This window comes from Trachinotus anak, unplaced genomic scaffold (assembly GCF_046630095.1).
Source record: "Trachinotus anak isolate AG129_WGS33_773 ecotype Australia unplaced genomic scaffold, CSIRO_AGI_Tana_v1 ptg000032l, whole genome shotgun sequence".
Taxonomy (NCBI): Eukaryota; Metazoa; Chordata; class Actinopteri; order Carangiformes; family Carangidae; genus Trachinotus; species Trachinotus anak.
The window spans coordinates 2,753,188-2,780,846 of record NW_027273883.1 but is presented as its reverse complement, the minus strand read 5'-3'; the positions used below and the strand labels follow the sequence as shown (position 1 = coordinate 2,780,846).

The following is a 27,659-nucleotide window of genomic DNA, read 5'->3' as shown; positions in this document are numbered from 1 at the left end:
CCCTGCACTAGACATTTGCAACGCCGCAGGAGGCTGGTAGGATTATACACAACAATGCTTCGTTCTGCACTCACTGCCGGAGTTTCTGTGCAGCCACGAGTGTGGTGCCACCCGAAGAGCTGGATCTGGCGTCGCGTAGAGTGACGTCACGGACAGTCAAAACCGATCTTAGTGTTTGGAGCCGTTCAGACTGAGACGCATCTGTCCAAATGCGATCTGAAAGTACCTCCCGAAGGTGGTTTCGATCTGGTTTCCAAAAATCGGATTTCATGTGATTTGTGACTGTTCAGACTTCAAAAGAGCCATCCAGTTCCAATCTGGATGGGCTAAAAATCGGATTTTGGCTGGCAGTCTGAGCGCAGCCAGTCTGTACATGCCCACAGAGTCTAATCAGGCAAATTAAGTGAAAACACCTGTGTGGGTGAAGAGCCTCTATGGTCTTTACTGAAATTCCAGTAAATCCTTCACCAAAGCATTTGACTGTTGTTTTAATATTTATAAATGGGCTAGTTGGTATATTTTATTTATTACTCTTATATTTTATCAGGATTTATTGTGTTGCTTTTGTCATTCATTGCGATGTGTTTTGTGAAGCCAACACTAAAAACTGCAGTTCCTATAACAACCACTGGAGTCTGGCTCCAACAGCGAGTCAGTCCCCATTGACTCTCATGTTAAATGTCAAACTTTACAGCAGAAATAAACATGTCTACAGCCTGGTACAAAAAATGGTTTTGGTCTCAATATCTAATTTCGTTCTTCATGACAACGTTACAGGGTGAATTTTTATATAACTCACTTGTTTAAATTTTATTAAGGCTTAAAGTTCTGCGCAATTGAGGGCGTGGCCACTTTGAGTGACAGGTGGGTTGCCACAAACTGACATGTACCGTATTCTCGGGTCCCACCTCTTCTGCCCATTTTTGGATTAGCTAGGAGTTAAGGGGAGCCAGGCTGTGCCAAGATGGCGACAGTGTAACAGCCCACTCTGAGCTTCAGAACCACTCTTCAGGAACCTATGGGTGAAGTCACAGAGGCTGCATCCACCTTTATTTACAGTCTATGCATAAAACATGATTCTTCCTCTGATGCCTTTTGGCAGTTGGCGAACAGCTTTTTGGTGCATTACTGCCTCCTTCTGGTGGCGGTAACTCAGTTCACCATTAACCCAAAAGCATGAGAATGTTCTGGCGGTACCGCCATATAATATGTCATATAAAGATGAACATTATTGTATTTTCAGGATCTATGATGACTCGAACATGAATAAAACACACAGAGCCAAAGGGTTTAGATTAGAGCAGTGAACATTTATATCATAATTTACACTTTTTGACATTTTTGCACATAAATAACTATGTAAACCAGAATGTAAACAGAGACAGTCCTTTAGGGAATTCTCCTCTGGAGTTAAAGCTCTGATCAGAGAGAAAGAGACGCTTTGGTCGAACATGTCGTTAGACAGAAAGATGATGAAGCAGAGGAAAGAAAGAGAGAGAGCTGCAGAGTTCAGGTTGATGCTCTGCTGCTGCTGTTGTAGTAACATTAGGGTGAGTCTTAAAGCCATCATGACCGTTTTCAGTGATAATGTACACAGTGTAAATGATGCAGGCATCGGCACTGAAGTTATAAAGTAAAAGGGAGGGGGGGGGACCAGTGCATAAAAGAGGGCCGAGGTGCTTTGGTGTATGCCAGTTCAATAACGAGATAGCAGACAGGTGGGGTTGAAGAAGGAGGCCATTGTTTCTCAACTGAAATATTAACATACGACAAGAACAACAAAACAAAAACAACTTACAAAACAAGTGACCACAGCTAAAGAGCCAACACTTCATCATATACACACAGTTCATCTTCCCTTCTTCAGCATTTTGATTCCTCTTGTCCGTCCCTTGTTTTGATTTTCCTTTTTTTTTTTCTTTTTTGGTGTGCGTTTGAAATTAAAGCCACATGAACTTTGGTTACTAGCGTCAAGAGTGAATCCCAAAATCTGAGGGTGTTCACTTCCCTGTTGGTTGTTGACAGTGTTGTAAAAAAAAAAAAGAAAGAACACAAAACAAAAGGAGGGACGAGGAGAAGGACGGCTCATCAGCCTCCAGAGTCCGTTATGTGCTACATGTCGAGCGGGCGGCGCCGCTCCTTTGGACCACACGAAGAGCTGCAATCCGCTTCAGTTTGGTTTCTTCTTCTTCAAGTAGCAAAAAAAAGCAAAATAAATAGAAAGCTCCCACCTTCAGCTGTCCCTTAAAACACAAACACACACACATTCACATCGTCACACGCACACTGAGGTAACTGTTGTGAAAAATGTAAAAAAAAAAAAAAAAAAAATGCCCTTTTTTTCGTTCCATTTAAATTAAGTAGGCATCAGAAAATGACACAGACATACTTTAGGGAAGCTCTCAAGCAGGGTTGAAATAAAGCTCTTCTTGCTAAATTAACAAATTTATTTATGTGCCAGACTTTGGCAAGTTTTTCAACCCTTTTTAAACCTGCTATACTTTTTTCTTTTTTTAATTTAAATAGATAAAACCCTGAAGAGTGGACACCCCTGCTTCTATAGGTCAGAGGTTTGAAGGACAGATATAGGCATAGAAAAAGTGACTATCTACAGAGAAATGGCCACAGAGAGAAAACAAAATCAACAGAAAAACAGTTTGATTTCACCCTGTGAGTGTAACCATCAATTCCACTTATTGCTTTTAAAGTCAACAAATAAAAAGTATAATAAATTAAGGAGGTTATATAACAACTAATTGATCAAAACAAAAACAAATACATTTGAAAATAGAGACCAAGAAATACATGACAACAATGATAATAGCATTATATTAGTTACATTAAAGGTTAAGTCCTGGGTAGATGATTGTCTCTACGTAAAATAAACCGTTAAGTAGTCATGGGACAGTGTCTCTTGTAGCCCTGAGTACGTGAGTCCCTGATAGGTTGAACGCCTGGTGTGGTCATGATGTCACTCCTGATGACAACCAGGTCAAGAATTATTTATTTACAGCGGTTGCTCCTGGCAACACAGTCCACTGTGAGTCGTGCAGTCTTTTAAGCGTGGTCCTCCGACTCCTGCTTGACGGTGACGTTGGCGGGAAGCGGCAGGACTGGGCTGCTGTGCCGCATCTTGATGACTGACGTCTCGTTCGGGGACTCGTACGCGCTGTACCCTGTGGACAGAAGCTCGGTGGTGTCACCCTTGCGGTGGGGATGATAGTGGGAGGACTTCAGGTCAGCCTCCCTCCACAGCATCCCCAGGACCTGTTTCTCCAACATAGCCTCCACCTCCACCCCTCCCTGCAGCTGCTCCAGCCGCTCGGCGTGCTCGCTGATGTCAAAACGCTCGATCTCCTCATTGGCGCGGTGCACCTCCTCCAGGGCGGCCGGGCTGGCGGAGCCGGAGCTAGCCGCCAGGCAGTAGCCCTTCAGGTGAAGTCGCAGGCTGCACAGGTGGATGTAGTGGCGGTGGCAGTGGGGGCATTTATGCGGACGCTCGCGGGAGTGCAGGCGCTTGTGCAGCTTGAGGTGGACGAACTGGGTGAACTTTGCTGGGCAGAGTTTGCAGTGGTACGGCTTCTCCCCAGAATGGAGGCGAAGGTGAGTTTTCAGGTTGCTGGTGCTACTGAAGCGCTTGTGACAAACCTGGATGAGGAGACATGACAGAGAAAATGATGTCAGCAGCTTGTAGCAGCCCAACGTGAACCCTTCTGTCTAAAAACCAGCTTTGTTTCTCACCTGGCATTCATGTGGCTTCTCTCCAGTGTGGACCAGGTAGTGTTTCTGCAGGTGAGCCAGCTGGGTGAAACCTTTGTTGCAGGTCTGACATTTGAAGGGTCTCTCTCCACTGTGGACACGTAGATGAACCTGCATGATGGAGAGCGGGAAAGAAAAGGTTTGTTTAGGCACATTCAGGAGAAACCATCGAGTTGGTTTTGCCTGTAAAACATTTTGTGATGCTCCTTGCTCTTTAAGGTGCTGCTAACCTGCTCTGCAGCCTCACATCAAAAAGGAATGGAATGATAGTAGGGCAGTAAATTAGACAAGCAGACATGATGTTCAAATGACTTGGTGGTGTGTCGAGCCTCACCTTCAGGTTTGACAGCTGCCCGAAGGTCTTGCTGCACACGTTGCACTCGTACTTGATTTTGCCATTCTGCTTCTTCAGTGGATACGGCAGTGCCTTGTAGCCTGCCGAGCCGGCACCTCGCTTCACTTTGGTCAAGTTGATGGCCTCCTCGTCGGGGCGATGCTCGCTGGCGTTGCCCAGCAGGGCTGAGGTAGGCTTGGTGGGCATCCGCTCGCTGGGAGGTGCTGTGCCTGCTGTTGGGGAGCCGCTGGAAGGGGTGTGGGCCAGCTCGTGTAGGTGAGGGTGCCCGGGGTAAGGGTGGTGAGGCCCCGCTTTGTCCTTCGGAGAGGTGGCAACTGAGAAGGCACTGGTGGGCGTGGGGAGGAGGAAGTCTCTGTGGGCAGAAACGGACGAGGGGTGGCTGGGGTCAGGCATCAGGAAGCGCCTCCCTGCTGCGTCGGAGGGCAGGAGGGGCACATGAGAGGGCAGGAGGCTGGGGTAGAGGGGGTACATCCTGGGAAAGACAGGGGGGACGCCACCACCAGGCAGAGGGTAGTGATGGGGCAGGAGGAAGCGTGAGTAGGGGGCTCCTGGAGGGTAAAAAGGTGAGGAGAGGGGGGCAGATGGTGGGGAGTAACCATTGTAGGGGCTGAGTCCGGTGGGGTAGAAAGAAGCTGGGGAGGGCACCGGACCCGCGGGGCTCCCCTGAGGGCTGCTATCTGGGCTGCTCCGTGCTGATGGGCTGGGTGTAGCCGAGGACTGGTTGCCGGGGGAACGAGTTGCTGGGTAACCGAGCTGGTGAGGCCTGAAAGCTGGGTAGAGGGCGCGAGGGTACAAGGGGCGCTCAGGGCTGTCGGCGCAGCGCAGGCGGGTGGGGAGCGGCCGGCTGGGCTCCCTCTTGGTGGATGAGGTGCTGTTGGTGCCACGCAGAATGGACAGGACACTGTGCTCCCTCTTGGGTGGGGTGGGGGTGACGGCAACAGGGGACGGACTGGAGGCTTCGACCAAGTGCTCCTCACTGCTCACCTGCTGCTGCTTGACCTCCAGGAGGGACTGTTCTGAGGAGACGAGAGAGACGAGGGGTCAGGGGGAGTTCACCACTTCCAGACAGGGTCCTCCTGGTTACCCATGGGGCCCATTAATAACATTTAAAATTTCTGCCATTTAAAGTGATCATGATTTTTATTGAATAATACAAACACTCAAATCCCTTTAACACAGAGCCCCACTGCAGAGATATGTGTGTGTGTGTATGTGTGCGTGTGTGTGTGTGTGTGTGTGGGGGTTTGTGTGTCACAAGGTTAAGGAACTAGTCGACCAATTAAGGTGACAGATTTGACGAACGAGCCTGAGAGGAGAGGTAACGAGGAGGGGCAAAAGACAGGAAGTGAGGCGTGACAGCTGCCTTTGGCCATTGTGTGTGTTTGTGTGTGTGTGTGTGTCCATAAAATCAAGATAAAATCAAAATGGTGGCAGACAGACAGGACTGATGGAAGGTTTCCTGCTGATATCCTCTGAAAAAACCTGGCCTCCACCTGCCCTCCCCACACACACACACACAAACACACACACACGCACACATGACAAGTTACACACACAGAGGCACCTACAGACAAAGGCCTCTGTCTCATTTGTTGACTCTCCCACTTCTGGTGAACACACACACACACACACACACACACACACACACACACACTTTTGATCAAGCTCCTAACTTTCCTGGCCGTTCACTGTTGTTTCCAGGTCAAAAGGTTGAATTAGAGAGCTTCCTCCTAAGTCACTCACACCTACTGTCTCCTATGCATGATGAAAGAGTGGATTAGGAGGAGCTCTCTCTCTCTGTCACACACACACACACACACAGACTAAAAGCCCTGGGATGTCAGCTAGCAGCACATCTCGGCTGTTAAACGGCTGCAGTCGGGCCCTTAAAATGCCGCCGTCTATTATCTATAAGCTCATTTACTGCCCAGTCAACTTTTTACCATGAGGTCGCCCAGAGGGGAGTGTGAGTGTGTGTGTGTTAGTGTGTGTGTGTGTGTGTGTGTGTGTGTGTGTGTAGGGGAGGAAGGCTTTCAAAGTAAATCCTAAATGCTAGACTCCCCCTGATTCACCCCCTCACACACTCTCACACACACACACACACACACACACACACACACACTCAGTGACCCTTGCATCAGTAGTATAGCGGCCGAGTAAACACTGAGGTTATCAGTTAGCCTTCCTCCTCCTCCTCCTCCTCCTCCTCCTCTTCCTCCTCCCTCTTTCCCTCTTCCAGAAAACAAACAGGGCGGCCATCTTGGAGATATCAATCTGTCAGCACGGCCCTTCTGCCAGGAAGTTCAAGTAGTCAACAGAGGGGGAGGGAGGTGCAGCGCTACCTCCAGCACTCCCTCCCCCACCTTCTTCTCTGCTCTTTTTTAAGTGGCAAATATATCAGGGTGAATGGCCGACCCACACACACACACACACACACACACATGCATGCGCACACACACACACTTGCACATGCACAGTGGGAGCTTGCATGTGTTTGAGATGAAAAGAATGGGTGTGAATGTTATGGCATGTCCTGCTTATAACTGTGTGTGCGTGTGCGCGTGTGTGTGCATGTGTGTAAGGAGAGAGAGTGTTTTTTCTCGGCGGTGCACAGCGTCTTTGAACACAACACACACACACACACACACATGGCTGACAGGTGCTTTCAAGTGCTAACACTTGAAGAATGTTACGACGACGACAAAAAGAGTACAAGAAGAAGAGAGGAGAAAGTGAGGGAGTGAGACAGCGGTGCAGGCTCAGTCATTTTGTCCACACACACACACACACACATTCACACACGCACACACACACGTCTGGTTTTGCTATGACTGCGCTGGAAAGAGCAAAAAAACCAGAGAGAAAAACACGACGCAGACGACAGTGGATGATGTCGCGCTCCTCAGGAATATAATGCAGGATGTTACAGTAACTCTGGTGCCCCCCACTGGGACACAAAGAGTAATTTGCAATAATGAAATGCATCTTCTCCATAAATTTTAATTGATTAATTAGATTAGAAAAACTTATTTTCAGCAGTTACAGAAGTAGAAATAATCTCATGAATAATCAAAAACAGTGTAGCAGCTAAAAAAAAAAAAGAAAAGAAAAAAACGTTGCATACTTTAATTATAGGCCGGAAGAAGGAACTGCAGTCAGAAAACTTTATCTGCTGCATCACTGATGTCTGTTCTTACGGCCATCAATGGCTATTTGCAGCTACAGCCAACGGAAGTGACACAGGCTATTAGTCACTTGTGTTGTAGCTAACTCAGCTAAAAGAACATGGAGCTTTGAGACCATGTTTTTGCTATTTGCATGAACATCAGCCAGATGCATCCAAAGGTTTTCACTTCTGCTTCAAAAAACGTTCAGAAAGATGAACATTAAACGTTTGTTCACAGCCGAATGTTCATCATATAAAACACTAACTTAAATAACTGGATTACATTTCTTTTTTTTTTACCATCCAGATTTATCAGAGCAGCTTCCTCCTCTTTTTACCTTTTGCCCTTTAACTGGGTTTCGGTTAACGTCACTTAGACAGACAGATTGTGGTTTGCTTGGTTTTACTCAGCCAATGAGATTATTTCTGACTCCTTCTGTCAGAGCTAAAACTGTTGTGGGCCACTGCGGCAGTCAGAAGTCGTACTCATTTTAGGAACATTCGTTCCTCAGACAATTGTGGCCGAGTGCAGGTAAAAAAACTCAGCATTCAAGTCAGAGGCAGGTCAACGGGAGCCTGTGGGGCTAAATGACAGAGGAAGCTAATTAAAGACAACACATACACTGTACACACACACACATACACTGGCTTTAAGTGGGGAGAGGAGGAAGGAGGGTGGGGGCTGAGAGTACCCCCTGCCTCTGCCCCTCCACCCCCATCCCCAGGTCATGCGCATTTTTCCCCGGGCAGTGGAGTCGCCCAGGCTGGGTCTGCTGGTTCCTCTGCCACCTTAACGCTGCTATTAGCCTGCAGTCACACCTGGAAACCCCTCAGCTCCCACTCTCTCTCTCTTTGTTTTCTTCTTTGCTCGCTCTCTCTTTGATCAGCTCAGCCAAAGTGGATAAGTGTCATGAATGTGCGCGTGTGTGTGAGTTTTGTCTTGTGTCTTACTGACCTTCCTGTTAAACAAAGAAGGCTTAGATTCAGGCATTAAGAAGATTAATATGGTCAGTAAAAAGTTAACAAAAGATAGTAAAATAAATATATTGATTACTGATATAAAGATTAATAGGTGTCTGTGTACATGTATGTGTTCCTGTGTGAGGATGGAGAAATCTGACGCCTACTTTAGACATTTCTCTCATAAAAAGGTCACTGAAGACACACACAGTCATGCAAACACACACTGTCTCTGGTTCTTTTATTGAGGTTTAGCAAGACTGTGTGTGTATGTGTGTGTGTGTGTGTATGTGAGCTTTCATGTTAAAAGCGGGTTTTTAAGTGTGTAAGACTGTGGCATTAGGGGCCATATCCCCCTGTCTGTGTAATTACACTGTCACTGGCAGACACAAACACACACACAAACACACAAAAATACAAACGATGGCACTGACAGAGATGAAAGGTTCTCGGTCCTGTACTTCTGTGTGTGTGTGTGTGTGTGTGTGTGAGATAATGACAGGCTAATGTTCAGAGAGGAAGGAGACACAGCTACACTCAAACACACCGTTAGGCTTTAACAGTGGCGACGGGACACAGTCAAGACACACACACACACACACACACACACAAACCTACATCCCCTATTGATTTTAGTTTTAGCAGCTCAGAGCATGACACATTTAATAAAAATAGCCTGTTCTTTCACAATAAAAGTCTGATTATTGCTGTTGGAAGTTTGGAACATGTAAAGCATCGACCTCTGTTGCAAATATCTTATTTTATTTTCCATTTCTGACTAATGTATGTTCTTAACAAAAAACCACATGAACTTACTGAGTTTCTGCATCATCAGCTCCCCTGACGGCGGGTAGTGGAGGCGCCGGGCGAAGTCATGGCAGTACCAGACGAGCAGCTCAGCGCCAGCAGGAACAGGCTTCACTGTGTAGAAGTAAATCTCCATGCCGTTCTGACACGCCGCCAGGTTCTGCTCTGCCGCCGAGTGGGCTGGGTTCACGTACCGCATCCAGTTAGAGCGAGTCTCATCCAGGCCGTCAACGAAGTGATGGAACTCCCCGTCGGCGTAGATCTGGAGTGAGGGAAAGAAGGGAAACACAAGAAATATTAATAGGAGCTTAATTTAAAAAAGTAATAATAATGTTGTACATTTTTTAAACTCTCAATGTAGTTTTCTTTCTTTTCCTTCTTTCTCTGTGATGAGAACAGGTGGAACAGAAGTAAAAACTAAATTAGTTAAATTATTAATAATAAAATGTAAAATTGTCTCTTTTTCTCTCCCTTTATTTCCCTCCTTTTAATAATTTGCTGACTCACTTATAATTTAAGTTCATTACCAGCTTAGTACAGTAACTAATGAAGAGTTAAGTTTAAGAAACCCCATCAGTGATTACGTTAGAAGACAGATTAATGAGTAGCTAACAAAGTAAATGTGTAAATAAGTAGTAAAACACAATAAATAAGTAAATAATTAACTAAATGATTAAGAAAAATAAGAATGAACCTACAAAATGTAAAAAGTTAACAACCAATTCAAAAAGTGAGTTAATTAGCAACAAGTTAACTAAATAAGTGAGAAAATGAAAGTTTAACTGACGTAAATAACTGAAAAAGTCTGAAAGTAAAACGTAACTCACCAAAAAAGTCAAAAAGAATAAATTAATTGACTGACTGGTTCATTATTATTATAATCCAGACAGTTTAAATATAAACTACACTTCTCTCATCTCTCCCTCCATCCCTCCATCTCTCCATCCCTCCGTCCTCACCATGCTCCTCTCGACACCTTCATCTCCCTCAGACGAACAGACAGTGATGAGGAGGAGGAGATCCTCTTCTATATAGAGAAGAGAAAGGACGTCTCCTCCCCCTCTCTCTTTCATTCTCTCTCTATGTCGATCGCTCATTTTTTCTTAACTCAGCGTGTGTGCGTGTGTGTGCGTGTGTGTGTGTGTGTGTGTGTGTATGTGAGAAAGTGAGATATGAGCATGGAACACCTTTCTGATTTAGTGTGTGTTTGTGGTTTGGTGAACAGTGAGTATTTCTTTTAATGCAAGTCAGACACACACAGACGCGCGCACACACACACACACACACACACACACACACACACACACACACACACACACACACACACACACACACTGTGTAGGCAGTGGTCAGGTCGGTGGTTTGTGAGAGTGTGTACTCTTACTCTCGTTGTCAGTTACTGGTAGTGATGGAGTCAAATGTATTCTGCTGAATGGTGTGAGTGTGTGAGTGTGTGTGAGTGTGTGTGAGTGCACTTACAGGAACCACAGTGTGACATGTTATTTGTGTAAAGGTGACATCACATCCCCAACGCTCTCTCGAGCCCAGTTTCCTGTTCCACTGACTGACGTCACAGAAAGGGGTCCCTCCGGCTTCTGAGGAAGTGTGTGTGTGTCTGTATGAATGTGCGTTTTCCGTGTGTGTGTGTGAGTGAGCGTCAATGTATTTTTGTACTCACTCTCCAGAAGTACTTGCGGTTGGCATCCCTGGGGACGCTGTCAGCTGTGTAGATTTCGCCCACCAAAGGACCGAAGCGAGTTCCTTTGGGGATGTACTCCCTGCTGCACACGCCGACCACCTGCACACAGACACGCACACACGGGCAGGTTACACAAAAGGTCTTTGAAGTGGATTGTGTGTGTATTTAGTCTTAAGATCTTTACATCTTTGAATGTCTCGACAGGTAATAATGTGGCAGCATCAGGTAACAAAAGCAAGTAAACAGTTAAATGTGGCAGCAAATGTCACGAAGGCATCAGTCAACAACGATGTGATGACACTGCAACACAAAACTGAAAACACCAGACGTTCAGAGGCTAAAAATGAATCTGCAAAGATGTAAAGAGATGATTCCGACCACATAGGTTGCCGTAGGTGCAGACTGTGCGTGTGTGTGTGTGTGTGTGTGTTTTCATGCATCCATCAGTGACATGTCATTAAGTCTAATTGTATGAACAAATTCAGACTCATAGACACATGCTATTAACCACCTGTCAACGGAGACAATGATTAATGAGCCAACTTCATGCTTCAGTTCATTACAGGAGTGTGTGTGTGTGTGTGTGTGTGTGTGTGTGCGCGTGTGCGTCAAATCTCTCCGTCTCTCTCTCTCTCGTCACACCTCCACTCGTCGCCACATCAAACCAAAACCACTGCCACTTCACATGCTTCAGGGGGAAACATCCAGATACTCAAAAGAAAAAAAATCTTTTCTTTTTGTTTCTCAACTGATTCAATCACAGAACAAAAAAAAAAAAAAGGGAGGAGGAAGAAGAGGAAGAAGAGAAAAGTGAGGGGATGTCAGGCTCCAGCCGGGGATGATATTCGTGCAGAACCCACGCAAACAAATGCCTTTCCCAAACCCTGTTGTTCCCTGGTGATGTGGGAAATCCCCCTTTCCCTTATTCCCCCTATAGAAGCAGACATGAGCGTCTTCCTTTTTTTTTTTTTTTTGACTTATTGACAGACTTTACAAGCCTCCCTCTCTCTCTTCTTTAACAAAAACTCAATCTTCTTTGATCAGAGCGACAAACTCCTTCCTCTCTCTCTTGTCCAGAGTCACCTTAGCTGATATCAGCTCCTCTCTTTCCCTCCTCGCCTCTGTCCTCAGTTTCCTCGCTGATAAGCCCCTGATGAGAAAATCTATGTGATCACACCACTTTAAAGTTTGCAAAGGATCGGTCAGGATTGGCAAAGCTGCGACCTTTTGACCTGAAGTCACAAACTTTCCAGTTCCAGTTCAAACCGCCTCGAAAACCCACGGCGCAGATCAACAGATCCTGCTCACTGCGATACAGAGAAATGTGACGAAATGGATCCTTTCAGAGTTTTTTTTGCTCTTTATCACTAAGGTTTGACTTTTGTTTAGAGGATTATTAAAACTGATAAAACTTGAAACTCAAATCAATGTCTCCAAATGCAAATTTAAAACTAAATTTTCTAATTGTCGACACTAAACAGCTTCACTTTCACTTCTCCCAATTTCAACCTTTAACATTTTGACTTTTTCTTCTCCAGTCTGATAAAAAAGAAAGAAAGCGGCTACAGTTATTGATCACCTTCAATATATTGTCTTTATAAGATGATGTGAAGTCACTTTTTCTCTGTTACGAAACTGAATTTTTCACTCTGAATTCATTGAACCCCACAGGCCACCGTGGATTTGACATATGAGGCATCTGGAGGCTCAGAGTTCACATCAAACCTCTGTGACTTGCTCATTGAGCAGCTGGAGCGTGAAGCAGTTTGAAGTGTGGCAGTTTGTGGAGGTGCTGAACGGCGCCCCCTGTCAGCTGGAGCTGACACTGCAGGTGAGTTAATGACCTCAGTTCAGTGGAAGATGACACACACATCGGACCAGGCCCTCATCGTCTCCGCAGACGATGAATGAGGAGTTTTAATGGAAGGGTACAAGCTGATGAAGACACAGCCTCAACACACACACTTCAGTTACAGTGTGTGTGTGTGTGTGTGTGTGTGTGTGTGTGTGTAAATTCTGCTCCAGGCGTTTCACACACCCTCGCACACAGATTCTTTCCTCTAATGTGTGTGTGTGTGTGTAAAGCTTTACGATGAGACACGACCCCCTCTTCATTACATGACCCACATCTGACTCATGTGTGTGTGTATGTACAGATGGATCCTGTGTGTGTGTGTGTGTGTGTGTGTGTGTGTGTGAAAAAGTGGAGAGAAAGTTGTGTGTCTGCAGTCGGTGTGTGTTGAGTCTGACCTCCTTGCTGTCAGCTGGGTGCTTGAAGGTCAGGTTCCGGGGCAGAGACGCCTCAGCTCTCGTCATAGTTGTCATCATGGCGTCACCGTCTGGCCCCGCCTCCCACGCCGTGTCCTTCACGATGTACGTGCACTTCTCCTCAAACTCTGCCTCTGTCCACTGAGTCATGTCTGCTTCCTCCATCTCCACCTCCATGTCCACATCTGTGTCTGTCATCGTCTCGGCCCCGTCCGAGCCGGAGCCGGTGGCAGTGGCGGCGGAGGCCATCTTGGGTCCGTGGTGCGAGTTGTCCTGCTCCATGGTGTGCGCCCCCTCACTGGTCAACATGGCCGAGCTATGAGAGGTCGCCTGGGTTGAGAGACATGGGAAGAGAGATGGAGAGAGAGACAGAGAGAGAGAGAGAGATTTAATTTCTTTAATTCAAACATTTCCATTCAGAGAAAACAAAAGTTAAAATTTAGAAAGAAAGAAAGAAAGAACAAAGAAAGAAAGAAAGCAAAGCAGTGGTCGACCATGTGGAAATGGATGAAAGAAAGAAAAGGATGAAAATTAAAGAAGATAAAAACACAGACGAATAGAGAGAAAAGGGAGGAGAGGAAGAACTGTGATTATTATGTGGGGTGACTCAAGAAGGAGAGGGGGTCTGACTAAGACTGCTGTCACACACACACACACACACACACACACACACACACACACACACACACACACACAAACAGACAGGAAACTGTCTTGTCAACTATTTACAGAAATAATTAGAGAATAAAACCTACATTCATTCATTCATTCATTCATCCATAACTCCAGAAATAATTAGTTCACTTTAATCAAATAATGATAATTATATAATATGGACATAACCCCCCCCCCTCACCAAAAAAGACTGTGTCATCCTCATGAAGCTGCTGTTTGTTTTTATCCTCAGGTGTGATGAGAATTATTCATATTCAATAACAATTATTATGTCCAAAAAACCACGAGGTGAAATTAACATGACTCAGGCTGAGAGTAGAGACTTTGATCGCACACAGCGATGAAGAGGAACTGATAGAGGAAGAAGGCAACACGTCTCACGTGAAGCGATGAAAGAAGTGATGCTCTGCTCCTGTAACAAAGCCTCCAGTTCAGAGTTCAGCTTCATTTTAGAGACAGGATGTCTTTAATTTAATTATCAGCAGTTTGTGCCTCTCTGTCTGTCTCAGTCAGCGTCTCTCTCACTTTCTTCCCCCCTGAAACAAACAAACTTTTCATGTTTCCTTTATTTGAGTAATTTTTTACACAGAGAGATGAGGAAGGTGCGGCTCAGACGGAGTTTCTCTGTGTAAGCGAAAGTTTGCTCGACAGTGTGAATGTGGTGGATTTGTCCAGATTATGGACCTGAAATCTCTGTGTCCTCCCTCTGTGTCCTCCTCCCTCCCCGTCTCCCCCTGGGGTTGAAGCCAGAGGAAGGAAATGCTGTCTGTGTCTGAATGAAGCTAAAATTGGAAGCAGAGTGGCACTGCAGCGGAACCGGCAAATCATCCCGACTCCCAGCGTGTGTGTGTGTATGTGTGTGTGTGTTGGTAATGGACGAGAGGAGGAGGGGGGTGGGGTGGGGGTGGGGGGGTGTAATGGTGGTGGTGGTGGTGGTGGTGGTGATGAGGAAGGGAGCGCCAAAACTTTTCCATTTGGGGGGCCACAGCAGCGCAAACAAAACTTCAAACGCGATCCCACCCAAGACAATCCCACACACACACACACACACACACACACACACACAGAGGCAGATATCCACACAGGGACAAACATGCTGCTCGTCCCACGCAGACGAGCGGAAAAGCAGCAGATCCTCAGTGACCACACTCAGCTCTGTGAATTCTTTTGCAGCCGCAAGAAAGAAAATTATTTCACATCCAACCAGCTCCAGTCGCATTTGTCGGCTTCTCGTCCACGCAGCGCCGAGAAAATGACACTTACATCTCAGCTGAGGTGATTTTAAAAAACTACAAGACATTTTCACATTAGGATAATTTTCAGGAACCAGACACCAGCTCCGACACTGAATTTAATGAGTCATGAGCTTCATTCTTCTTCATTTTAACAGTAACATTGATGTTTTTTTATACTCTTGCAAAACACAAACTCTTACTTTTATTAAAAACCAACCATAGAACCTGACTCGTTAAGAAAAAGTTGATCTACTTAGCTTCAAATGCAAATTTCTGCAATTTTACTTTAACAATAAAACTCATTAAATCCTACAGAAGCACAGAATCCTGTATTTGAACTGTGAAACTTCATTTCTCGTGAACGCAGCGTGAACACAACAACAGCTTCTTCTCTAATTTGCCATGAAAATGACACAGATGAAAAAAACTGATCATATGGAAATGTTTCTCAATATTTCACCTCTCAGCAGAACTCAGAATCTTCTTTGCATAACAGCTGCAACATCGAGAACTAATAGTGAAACCAAGAACCAAGAAACAATTCGTCTCTCATTTAGGCCAACTGCAAATACAGGAGCTGAGTCTGCACACAGCCAGAGGAAATTTAAAAATAAGGTGCATTTTAGTAAGTCAAGATGAGAAGTCTGTTTAACCACCAATCAGAGGGAAACAAATAGGAAATCAAGCTCAGCCTATTTCTTATTTTAAATCCATGATTTTTCCTTCTTCATGGAAACATTTCCTGACTAATATTCACCTCTGAGTCCTCATTAAAACACAAACGTAAACTCCTTAAAGTCTGCAAAAAGAAAGAAAAAGAAATCGCAAACTGAAAAGCTGACAAACGCCTTTCAACCTCTCAAACATAGAGATATTTTCCTCCAAGTGAGAGTTAAAACAATCCAAACTACGGCAAAATTCACCAACTTCAACTCATCAGCAGCGTTTTAATTAAAATCCCATCAAGATAAAAGTCAGAGATAAAAACCACTTTGGATTTCCAGTCAGAAACAAGCGCCACAAAAACAAGACAGCAAATTAAAGATGTTAAAAGTGAATAAATTGGAATGAAATTTTTTTTAAAAATTGAATTTTTATTTACAGTTTCCATCTGTTGTAACAACAGAGAATTTTTAAAACAATTTCCAAACTAAAAGACAAACTCAAAAGGAGTTAAAATCTATTTTAAAACTGAAAAAAAAAAATCCTCTTCTTTGTTGTTATTTTTGTAAAAGAGTAAAAGTCTGAGCGGCTCCGTACTCACCGTGTAACTTTGGTCCCATCCACACATAAGGACGACCGGTCAGATCCTCTGTAAGTGTGTGTGAGGATAGAGCCTGTGTTTGTGGGACAGGTGCAGTTCTCCCCCTCTGTCCGTCCTGCTCCGAGCGCTGATACTCCACACTGAGCTTGTCTGTGTCAAAGTGTGTGTGTGTGTGTGTGAGTGGGTGTGTGCGAGACTCGGAGTCCTGTGTTCAACTGACTAAGAAAGAAACAGCCTTCTGATTTAGTTGGAGAAGCCACACCCCCTCCTCCACTCTCCTTGCTCCTCCTCCTCCTGGCTCTGCACCCCCCCCCCCCCCCCCCCCCCCCCCCCAACCCCTCCTCTCCTCACACACAAACACACACACTCTTTGCAGAGGAAACAGCAGCAGGCGCTTTCACCTGAGGCCATGAGTTACACACACACACACACAAACACACACATATACACACTGAAAACACAACTTTTTTTCTGCATCAAAAAAAAAAAAAGATTTTCACAGATGATCATGGTTTGTGTGTGCATGTTTGTGTGTGTGTGTGTGTGGGAAATGTCTGTTAACGGCTTCAAAGGGGTAAACAACATGTGTATGTGTGTATTTGTGTGTGTGTGTGTGTGGGGGAAGCATTGAGTCACTGTCACAGGATGTCCCTCTCTCCGGGAAAACACACACACACACACACACACACATATGAATTGCCTATAGGGGGCAGGACTGGTCTGCCCTTTGCCGCATGTGTTAAGGAACCTTAATAGTAGTCAGTCTCTCTCTCTCTCTCTCTCTCTTCCTTACTATCTGTGCCTCTCACCCTCTCCCTGTTACTCTCTCTCCTTGCTTTCTCTATCACTCTATATCTATATCTGTCTCTCTCTTTCTCCTTCTCTTCTTTCCTTTCCATCTCTCTGTCTCTTTTACTTTCTAGCTCTTCATTTCCAATTTAAATTTCGCTTTGCTGCATCGACTCTCATGTTTGCTGCCAGGGAGACAAGAAGTGGATGTACTGTGAGGGGAAACATTTTCGTCACATTCACCTCCTCTATCAAAACGTGATCGTGTCGAAGGGAAAGACGCTGGATTGTAGCAGGTAACGTCTAGCTCAGATGGTTAGTGCTGGTTGAAACATGCGGTTACAGTTAATACAACAGCAAACATTAATCACAAAGCTGGTCACAGTCTCCTTCACTAATCACTGAACGATGGCACTAGATGATGTGCAACATTAGTCCTGTCAGGAAATGATTCAAAGGGAATCCACCAATGAGTTGACACATCAACTTCATAATCTGTTATAATGATAAAATCGCTGCCTGTTGTGAAATAAGCAGCCTTTCGCTGCATATTGATCATTTCATTCACACAAAAACGATGTAAAATATGATTCTGATTATTATAATGTTGTTTTTCCTCCTTTTTCCTTCACTGCAAGTGGAAAAAACTTTGTCTGCTCTGGCAGGAATCTCTTATTTCTCTTCAATCTCTTTATTTGACTGACTTTATTTATCATTTAACTCATAATTGATCTTGAGTCTCGGTGTGAAATGTCACCGTTCTGTTAATGTTAATGTGACGCAGTTCAGTTCAGGCTTGTGCCATGCTGGAAATTCTCCAGACAGTTTCTTCCTACAGCTGACCTAATGAGACTCCTGCCAGAACTGTAACACAGAAGAGAGTGAGGGGTTTATTCAGACATAATGAGGTGCATGTCTGAACGGGCCTGTACTCTTCCTTTCTCTACAGTTTCCATTTTCGTTGTTGTCCTTTCCTTATTCTGTTTTTCTTCTGTTAACTGTTCATTTTTTCATTCATAAAAAAAAAATCCCTGCATTTTTGCAGTAAATCAAATATTCTGCAACTGTTCAGATATAAATTTAATATTTGTGTGCAGAAAAAAACCTCACAACTCTCCGCTGTTTTAACAAAAACTCACTAACACTGGAAATTCCCGTCTAATTGTCCCCTCGACTCCCTCAATTTACCTCCTACTCACTCGCCTTCCCTCTCTCCTCCAGCCCTTTGATTTACTCACTGTATTTACAAAAATGATTTTCCACACTGATTTCTCTCCCCCTCTCCCTTTTTCCATCACTTCTCTCTCTCTCTTCACTCTTCTCGATGCCTTCCCCTACAAAATAAACCAATTTGGAAAAAGTCCCTGTTCTTCTTTGAACATTTTCATGTTTCCATTCCTGATGTTTTTTGTGTTTCATCAACTTTCATCTTACCAGACAAAAACATTCACGTAAATCAGTGTAAAACTGGAAAGAAGAGAAAATCAAAACCTGAATAGAATAAAATTACGATAATGACAGAAAATTAATAGTAATGTGTTTAAAATTGAAAAATTAAATGTGGAAATGAAAGAAAACAAAAATTAAAAGAAGTAAAAGTGGAATTGAACCAGAAAAATGAAAAACAATATGAAGTCTTGCTCATTTCCTGATTGATTGCTCTTAACTGAGACATTTTCAAAAATATTTTTTATGAATTTATTATTATTTAACTCCTGAATTTTATAATGTAAATGAGTCAATTTATCTGTAAAATGTACAGTTTTTGGTCAGTACTTAAAAACATAAATGATTCTGTCCTCCAAAAAAAAAAAAAAAAAATTATATCTCCACATGACTCCAGGCTTCAACATGAAAACACAGAGTCAGAGTGGAAACACGGATGAGAAAAGCTGTGTTTTCTGCTCATTTCTGACAAAACTCGAGAGAGAGAGAGAGAGAGAGAGAGAGAGAGAGTCAGTCTGAGCAGCAGTCTGACAACCATCAGCATCAGCCTTCAGAAAGCTAAATGAGTCTACGTCCGTTTGTGTTTTCTTTTCTTCCTCTAATGAAGAACAATGATTAGGAAAAGAAAACAAGCAACAGGAAGAAAAGAAGAAGAAGAAGTGAGAGAGAGAGGACCTCCCTCTCTCTCTCTGTCTGGTGACAGAGGGTCTGACCACATCACTCGCTGCCTACTGCTTCCTGCCAACGGACGACCCCGACACACACACACACACACACGCACAGCTGCAGATCTGTCCCACAGCTGTCGGACATGTTGATGCTTTGCAGCTAAGCAATTCCTCCCACTGCAAAACAACCAGAGACTTCCTTTTTTATGAACACATGCCCTGATAGCACATCGGCCCGTTACACACACAGACACACACATCATCACGCATTCATGTGCAAGTATTTAGCATGATCAATATGTTTTGGGGGAAATGTAATGCTGGACAGTGACAGCGCTTTCAAGTGGGTGCATGTTTCCTGTTTGCATGAGAAGAGTCTGGGTGAATGACCCACTTTAGTGAGTTTTTTACCCATTTACTGTAGTTTTCTGACACTTGTGAGTTAAAGCGTGTTGTTAGTGAGCTCATGTTTGGCCGAGCCTATAGACGTTGATCATGATTTCTTTTTTAATTCCTCCTTGTTACTTTGAACGATCCTGAAATGAAAACATGAAGCCGTTCTGATTATTTCAAATAATACAGACATGTAACTTTTTTTTTTAATGTGAAGAGAAACACGGATACGCAGGGGAATACGTAGATAAAAGCAAATATCTCAGCACTCAAAGATGGCTGCTCTCTGATGTGCAGGTATATCGTATATACTGCACTGCATTAAAAAATGCAAGCTTGGAGAATCACCCGTAAATTGCATAACAGTGGTTCATTTCAGAGGTGTGGATCAGCACCGAAGCAGAGGTTTCAGGGCTGCATCCTCCAGAGGACGTATCTATGAAGGTGCAGCCTTTCATAGACCGCGAAGGCCAAACCGAAATGAGACGGCTTCAACGGAGGATTCCCATTTTGCATCACCAGCTGTGTCCTTACTGTTGTGTCACAAAGCAGCGCTCCTGTCGCCTAGCAACCTTGACAAAACATAACTTGAGGTTTTACGGTCCTTGTTGTTTTTAACCGTTGAACTCTGAAACTCAATACTTTCATCTCAAAGTGTAATCCTCAGGCTCCCTGCCGACGTTGTTTGCTGCCGTATTATTTTCATTACCAGCCCGCAATGAATCTTGTAAAAAGTTGGGCCATGAAGGATCCACCTGTTGGAGCCCTTGTCCAGGAAAAGAGGGACTCATTTCTCGGCTGCATTTGAAAGAGCCTAGAACCTGGGCAGCCTAGTCGCACCGCTGTGACGCGATCGGTTTTCAAGCGCCGCTTCTGAAGGGATGAGTTGGGACCCAGCTAATGTCTGCTAGAAATAATGTTTTTATACAACTAAACTGCAACAGTAAGTATGTGTTGGAGTGAATCGTTTAAATGAATGAAGCACAACATCTATAGCAGCTGCTAAAGGTTAGTGAAAGGTGGTAGTTTTGCCTACATGACCTTTAAGTGATACTGTTCTGACTGACCACTAACCCTGTGTGGGGCTTGAGCGGTGGCTTGAACTTTGCTGTTAATCACCACTCCAGCAGCACAATCCTCTCCACTGTTCACCTGTATAATTCAACCCAAAGTTATAGTGTTATGCTAACACTCAGTTCCATTAATGATGCTCTGAAGTTGTGTACTGAACTATGTTTTGGTAACGGATGCACTTTGGAGAAGCTGATCATGCTGCAGAAGTGGTTGCAGATAACATATGTGACTGAATCCAAGTCTTTGTGGTGGTGGAAGCAAACTAAAAAGTTTTTACAGCGACCTTCATACCTTCAGGGGGATTGACTGTTTGATGGTGAAAAGATTTTTGGGTGGAGTTTTCCTTAAGTCAACAAGCACAGTTGTAGGAATAAGAACATGAAAATGTGCTCATTAATATTTTGCAGCAGCTTTAAGTAACTTAGTAACTGGTTGGTGACAAAAACACACATTCCTGCAGAAAATAATATTGTGTTTGCAATGAGTCAATTCAAGTTTCCCCCTCTCTCTTTGACATAGGGAGGGGATGTTGTAGCTGGGGGGTATCTGCAGTAGGTGGGAGGCAGGAGGAGAGGTGTATGTCAGGGTAGTTTTACCCCCCCCCCCCCACACACACACATGCAGCACTGAAGTCACATTGAAATGTGTCTTTTTGTTTCTGCGGTGGCCCTGCATGCATGCCTGCAGGAGACAGAGGAGAGACACAAAAGAGGGCCCAGAGACCTCCTGGATCTCTGTTAGTTTAACAGAGGGCCTCTATCACACACACACACGCATGTACTGACACAAACACACACACACTTTCCTCTTGCATAAACTTTCTACTCCACTCAGTAGTTCTGCTGAAATCTGCCCCGAGTAAGAGCTTTTCAAAACACAGGCCTTGAGGATCAGAGGAGAGGAGGGTGGGAGGAGGAGGAGGGAGGGCGAAGGTGAGAGAGGAGAAAGGAGAAGGATGGACACACAGGCTTCGGGGGCTAAAGGTGGGATTAACACTTTGCATTCCTTTACTGGGGAATGTAACCTATCACTTTGTGTTTACGCATTTACAGCAGCCATGATTACATACACTAGTTGGCCAGAATTATGTGGACGCCTCAGCGTGAAATCCTTCCAAAATCATGGGCATTAACCGCTTCTATATCATCCTCCCCTCCACTGGCAAGGCTCCAACGCTGACAGTGGCTGATAAGACCTGGCTCACAGTCCCTGCTCCAGTTCATCCCACAGGTCCTGGATGGGGTAAAGGTCAGGGCTCTCTGCAGACCAGTCAAGGTCTCCCAAAGTCATGTATTTATGGACATGGCTCTGTGCATGGGGACAATGTCATGGTGAAACAGCAGAAAGTCGTCTCAAAACTTTTTTATTTCCAGCCCCTCAAACGAAGACTTTTGGAAATGCTGCTGACCCCGTTTTAGTTTGAACACTCTGGAGTTGCGTTTTAGTCTGGAGGGTCAGAAAAGGAAACTTTTGGAAACGATGACACAGACACACGTTCGCTTCCTGATTGGGTCTTGGTGTCCTCCCCTGATTCGTCACACCTCTCTTCTTCTCTGTGGTGAATGTAGGTAACCACTCACAGTCGGTGCTTTCTGCCACCATGACCACCTTACGCTCATGTTACTTTCAGTGACAGTTCCACCTCGTCTTCGGTACAAGCAAAGAAAACTGGCCTTACTTTTCCGCAATGCTGTTCCTCGTTTGTAGTATTTTCTGCAACTGGGCAACCGACCGCAATGTTGACAATCAGCTTCCTGTTTACACTGGCACGCGCATGCTCAGTGTGTACGAATGCTACATGGTAGTATGGATAGATGTTGTTTCTGATATTGTTTTCATTTTAAAACATTAGATTTTTTCAATATTAAACCAAACATTTCTGAACCTTAACCAAGTGTTTTCATTGTCAAAACCCAACAACATGTTGGATGCAGGACTGAATCCCTGGTCTCTAGTGTCAAAGTCTTGTCAAGTCTCTCCAACTCATGTCAGACAGACTTTCTTAACCTGGTCAGATGTTTTAAAGCAACATTACCTTCCATATTCAGCAGTGCCTATGTTTGTTTATGTCCCTGTGTGCTGCTGGAACAGGACGCTGACCTGTACGCAGCCTGTACTCTGAATGTTTTTGTCTCTCTTGAATAACAACCTGGTTAGATAACAGACACAAACCAGAGAGGTGACTGAGCTCAGAGTCTCAGTCTGGCATCTGCTTAAACGCACTGCTGCTCACACAAAGAGAGTTCATCCTGATAAAGTTCTCCTGAGTGTTAAACTCTTTCCTCTCCTTAATCTCTCCCTCTCTTCTCCTCCTCCTCTTTCCACCCTTCCATATCTTACCCCGTCCTCTCCCCTGACTCCCCTTCAGCTCCAAACATTTTAATTGCAGCCCACAGGCCATTTGATGCCTCACCAAATCACTGCGAAGAGATCAGCTATTGTCCATTTCCTTTGTGTGTGTGTGTGTATGTGTCAGTGTGTGTGTGTCTTTGTGCATGTGTGTCTGAGACAGTGTGTAAGCAAATGACAGTTGTACTATGGGCCAGAGGACGGTGGACCCACTGTGTGTGTGTGTGTGTGTGTGTGGATTTAGGGAGTTAATCCTCAAATAGAGAAGCCATTAGGGAGAATTAGGCAGGTTAGACCCAACCATGATCCTCTATCTGTGTGTGTGTGTGTGTGTGTGTGTGTGTGTGTGTGTGTGTGGGACAGCCATGAACGCGTGGCATGTGTCAGGGTCGAAGTGCTCAAAAAGAAGAGCTGGCGGTGCGTCGGGCACGGAGGAGGAGGAGGAGGAGGGGAGCGGCAGCCAACTCTCCTAATCTTGCCAGTCCGCCCCTGCAGTGCATGCGTATGCACACACACATACACACATGCGCGCACGAGTGGGTTCATCTCGTCACTCGCAACAGATGGATGCAGCAGAAAGGCCGAGGGTAAACTTGAGCAATACCCAAACCAGACAGTCAACCCCCACCCCCGTCCCCCCATTAACCCCCCGTCTCAGTGTCTACAGCTAATCACAGTGTCCTCAGCACGCAACCAAACACACTCCTCATTGAGAGGCATCTAAACACACACACACATACACTGTGTTCCAAGTGTGTGTGTCCAAGATGTTGACATGGCATGATTCTGCAATAAAGACATTTTTACAAAAGTATTTCAACATTTTTTCCTACAATAAAAATAAAAATAATCCACATTAACTGCAGTACAGTCAAGGTTCTGGATCAGACTTCACGGTGTCAGTCAGACAAGCATCAGATCCATCAGACATGTGGTGAATGGAATGAAAATGAACGTTGGAGACGATAACATGCATGTTGTTTTATCATGTGTAGCATTTTTGTAATGGAAAAAACCAACTCAACCATCTTTCAAGGCCCCAATGGAAACACTTCCGCACCCCATCAAATCCAGTTTGACAGTGTCTACTTCTTTCTCTATGACGCTGTGGATGCTCCTCGTTGCTGAAGTCTACCTCCAGCTTCTCTATCTTTGCTTAATAAGCTAGGGCTCAGTGTCTCTTGACAAAGTCATAGCTAGAATTTAAGGGAACATGCTTACTCACTCTCTTACTCAGATACTGTAGATAGCTACAGGTGATTAGCCTAGCATAGCTTTAAGAGTGGAAACAGGGAGAAATAGTCCAAAACACACATCAAACAGCACATTAACTGAGCCTTTTTGTTGTTTTTTGTGGAATAGTATGTAACTTCCCATAAAACAACAAACTGCCATTTAGTTTGTGTACAGATTAAAGATTAAAGATACATTTTTAAGTTTTGCTTTTGCTACATAACTAACGTTAGCATTAACAGCTGTTTACTTACCAGTCTTAACAAGAGCTTTAGCGATTCTTATGTTTACAAGATGAGTTTATCATAGGTCCTCTGAGTGGTGCTACTTCTTCAGGGAAGACTGGATGCTACAGGGACGACGGGACAGTCTGACCACGCCAGGGCTAGCTGGTTAGCATGATTGATGCTGAATTAACTCACAACATTTCTCCTAGACTGGTGAGTAAACAGCTGTTAATGCTAACGTTAGCTATGTAGCAATGGAAAAACTTACTAGCTCCTTTACACAAATTTGACAGCAAAAATATGTAAATTAGTGAGCTTTTATGCTAAGCTAAGCTAATCGCCTCTGAGCTCCAGCTCATATTTGAGCTGCTCTAACAAAATATCTACAGAGAACTTGGCTTTTCCAACATGGTGGATGATAATCGGCCTCTGTCGCTGTTTAACTGGACTCTATTGGACTACATGTTATCTGAAGCCATCAATGTAAGAAAAAGTGACTCCATAAACATGGAACAGATGACAATGGCCTTACTAAATTGATTTGTTTTTGTTTTTTGTTTTACTTCTCTTCTTACTTTTATAACGGTCCAGCAAAGTCACACTCCAACATCTGGACTTAACCATCTTGATTTATCTGGATACAATAAGCAACCAGACCCAAAGACAAAAAAGTTGTGCAGTGACTTCTGATAAGTTCACAGAACTTAGGACAATTTTTAATTGTTGTGTTTGTCCTGTTCTTGTTCATTTTCTAGACACAGAGTACAGAGCAGTCCAGTCATGTGAGTGTGTCTCACTGCTGCGTACGTCACTCTGAGCCAACAACAAGCGTCAGCCCCGAGTCCAGTTGAAAAGCCCCTCAAAGAAACAGAAATAAATCAACTTTTTATAACGAGAGAGCGAGAGAGAGAGCGAGAGAAGCTTCCCGCACTCGCTCTCAGGTAGCCATTAAAAACTTCAGGACATAAACATGTTCCAGCAATATTCCAGTAAACAGCGGAAACGTGCAATGAGTCACCACATGCAACAGCAATGTGGAGATAACACACACACACACACACACACACACACACACACACACACACTGATGTCACATTACCCCCTGTCCTGGTAGTTTCCATTATAACAGGCCTCAGGACAAACCACACTAGTGCAACTATTATACTTAAAGACTCACAGTTTGTCTGTGGTTGACAAAAATCTAATTAATAGTGACTTCATTCTTCTTTGTGGTGTTTTTATCTTCTGCTGTATCACTGCTACATTCCTAAGGTATTCTTAATATTCCTAAAAATACCCACAGGAAGTCTGTTGTACTTTAAAAGTGAATTCATGTAGTGACTTTATTGTGCTTTTATCTGTATTTGTATCACTACTATTCATGTGGTACAAGTGTTACAACATGTCTGCCTGTGCTTAAACATCAGTTATTGGTTTATTCATATTCATCTAAGTATTTGTAGCATCTGCAGTTCAGGGATTAAACCGTGATCCGTTTTTTTATTTTTGTGTAACTGTTATTTTTAATAATAATTTGTCACTGTTCCATCACCACTTCTGTTTTTCATTCATTGCTTTTGATTAATGATGTTAATATGTGAATAGAAATGTATTTATATTATTTTTAATACACTGGAGGTCAGAAAAAAAGTGAAACAAGCTAAATATTGATATTGGAAATACTATAGTCCTGTAGTTCTACCTTTTTTAAATCTCACTATAACATAATTATTATTCATTTATCAATATGACTTTTACTCTATTACTAATGTATCTGTCTTCCCTTTATTCATGCATCCATCCCTCAACTGTTTCACCTGACAGGATCTGTGTCGACCTCCCTCCTCTCTGAGCAGGTGCCATCCTTATCTTTTTATTTATTATTTTTTTTATTTAACTTGTTTTTTTGGGGTATTCAATTCCATAAGAAAATCTATTAAAGAATTAAGAGTAAGCTAAATGTATAAAAGATGCAGAATTTGTGGTGGTGATAAAATTATAGCCTAACTTAAATGTATGGATTAAATAAACCAGACATACAAAGTCCAACCTGTCACAGGCAGTAGAGGCCACATTCAGTTCTGACATTGTAAAAAAAAAAAAAAAAAATCACCCCAACCGTTTTCAGAGAAATAATGTAGCAGCTATAATAATATAGTGTGGTACAGTAATAATATAGGAATTTTACATAACATTCAGAGAGCTACAGTAGCCCATATAGATCCCTGCAGATTAAATGAGAGAATAGCAGTTATTTAATTGCTTTAACGACCAGACTTACCTCAGCCCTCTGATGGAGCCTATAGGCAGGTCTATGTTAAATAAAAGCGGCATTAAAACTCCCTGAACTAAAATAAAGCGTCTATAAAATCACACCTGTATATACCGGAGATAAGCAGAGTCACTATTACCAGCTAACGTCGTGTTAAACACGGTTATAAACTGACAATAAAGCCACAAAAGTGACTTTAAAAAGTGAAAAATGATAAAAGACACTCCGGGCGGCCCTCGGGCACGTCTCCCCCTCCCCCCGCAGACCTCCCGCCGACCCTCACCTGTTTCTGCACCGCAGCTCGTCCTCCCGTGTTCGCTGCGGGGTCTGGCTTCTCCTGCACACAGCGCGCCTGCAGCTCCATGGATAATACTCCTGTAATATCACAGTTCCTGTCTGTGTGTTTGGACCCACAGAGTTAAGTGTTATTTTGTGTTTGAACTCCTTTTCCACTCACACCAATTAGTCTTTCCTAACTCCTCCCCTTCTATCTCCTTCTCTTACCACCTTTCTGTCTTTACCTTCCTTCACCTTCTTTATCACCTTTTTTTCTCCATCTCCAGGTCCTCTCTGACTTTTCTCTCTTGTTTCCCCAATTTTCTTGTTTCATATTTATTACTTTTATTACTTTGTTCCAGCCTTCCTTTGAAAAATATTTTTCTCCCCTCCCTCCCTTATCCTTCTTTCCTTCTATAAATATATATATATATATATATATATATATATATATATATATATATATATATATATATATATATATACTGGGGGTCACATTTTTGGCATTATTACCGTCAGGACAATAACACAGGAAAGTTCGGGATAAGAGAGCCGACATGCAGCCAAGGGCCTGAGTCAGATTCAAACCCAGTCTGCTGCAGTAAGGACTGAACCTAAATAGTAGGAGCCCTGTGTCCATATTTTCTTCCCTTCCTCTCATTAGGCCCTTTTCATCCCCTTACCTCCATTTCTTCTTTTCTTCCTCACTTTTTCTTCCTTCCTTCCATCCATACTTTGTTGTCT

At 43.8% G+C, this 27,659-nt stretch overlaps 1 protein-coding gene across 2 annotated transcripts; it reads right to left on the bottom strand.

Annotated features, from left to right (window-relative positions):
• Window positions 1-1,289: 1,289 nt before the first annotated feature.
• On the bottom strand, window positions 1,290-27,097 carry prdm1a (PR domain containing 1a, with ZNF domain). 2 transcript variants are annotated; one of them, XM_071469954.1, is made up of 7 exons: window positions 26,923-27,097; window positions 12,997-13,344; window positions 10,726-10,845; window positions 9,057-9,309; window positions 4,094-5,130; window positions 3,742-3,870; window positions 1,290-3,648 (listed from the first exon to the last, which is right to left on the bottom strand). In XM_071469954.1, exons 1-7 carry the CDS (start codon window positions 27,001-27,003, stop codon window positions 3,058-3,060), a joined length of 2,559 nt encoding a protein of 852 aa, XP_071326055.1. In that variant the 5' UTR covers window positions 27,004-27,097; the 3' UTR covers window positions 1,290-3,057. The 2 variants fall into 2 exon arrangements, with proteins under 2 accessions (XP_071326055.1, XP_071326056.1); XM_071469955.1 differs by lacking the exon at window positions 26,923-27,097 and adding an exon at window positions 16,189-16,436.
• Between the last annotated feature and the right edge of the window lie 562 nt (window positions 27,098-27,659).

Bases quoted from the DNA above. Each gene is read 5' to 3' on its own strand.
- prdm1a (XM_071469954.1), bottom strand. From the start codon at position 27,003: ATGGAGCTGCAGGCGCGCTGTGTGCAGGAGAAGCCAGACCCCGCAGCG. The intron at 13,345-26,922 runs GTGAGGGTCGGC...CTCTCAACCCAG, and splicing joins GAGCTGCGGTGCAGAAACAG to GCGACCTCTCATAGCTCGGC. The intron at 9,310-10,725 runs GTGAGTACAAAA...CCCTCACTCCAG, and splicing joins ACCGCAAGTACTTCTGGAGA to ATCTACGCCGACGGGGAGTT.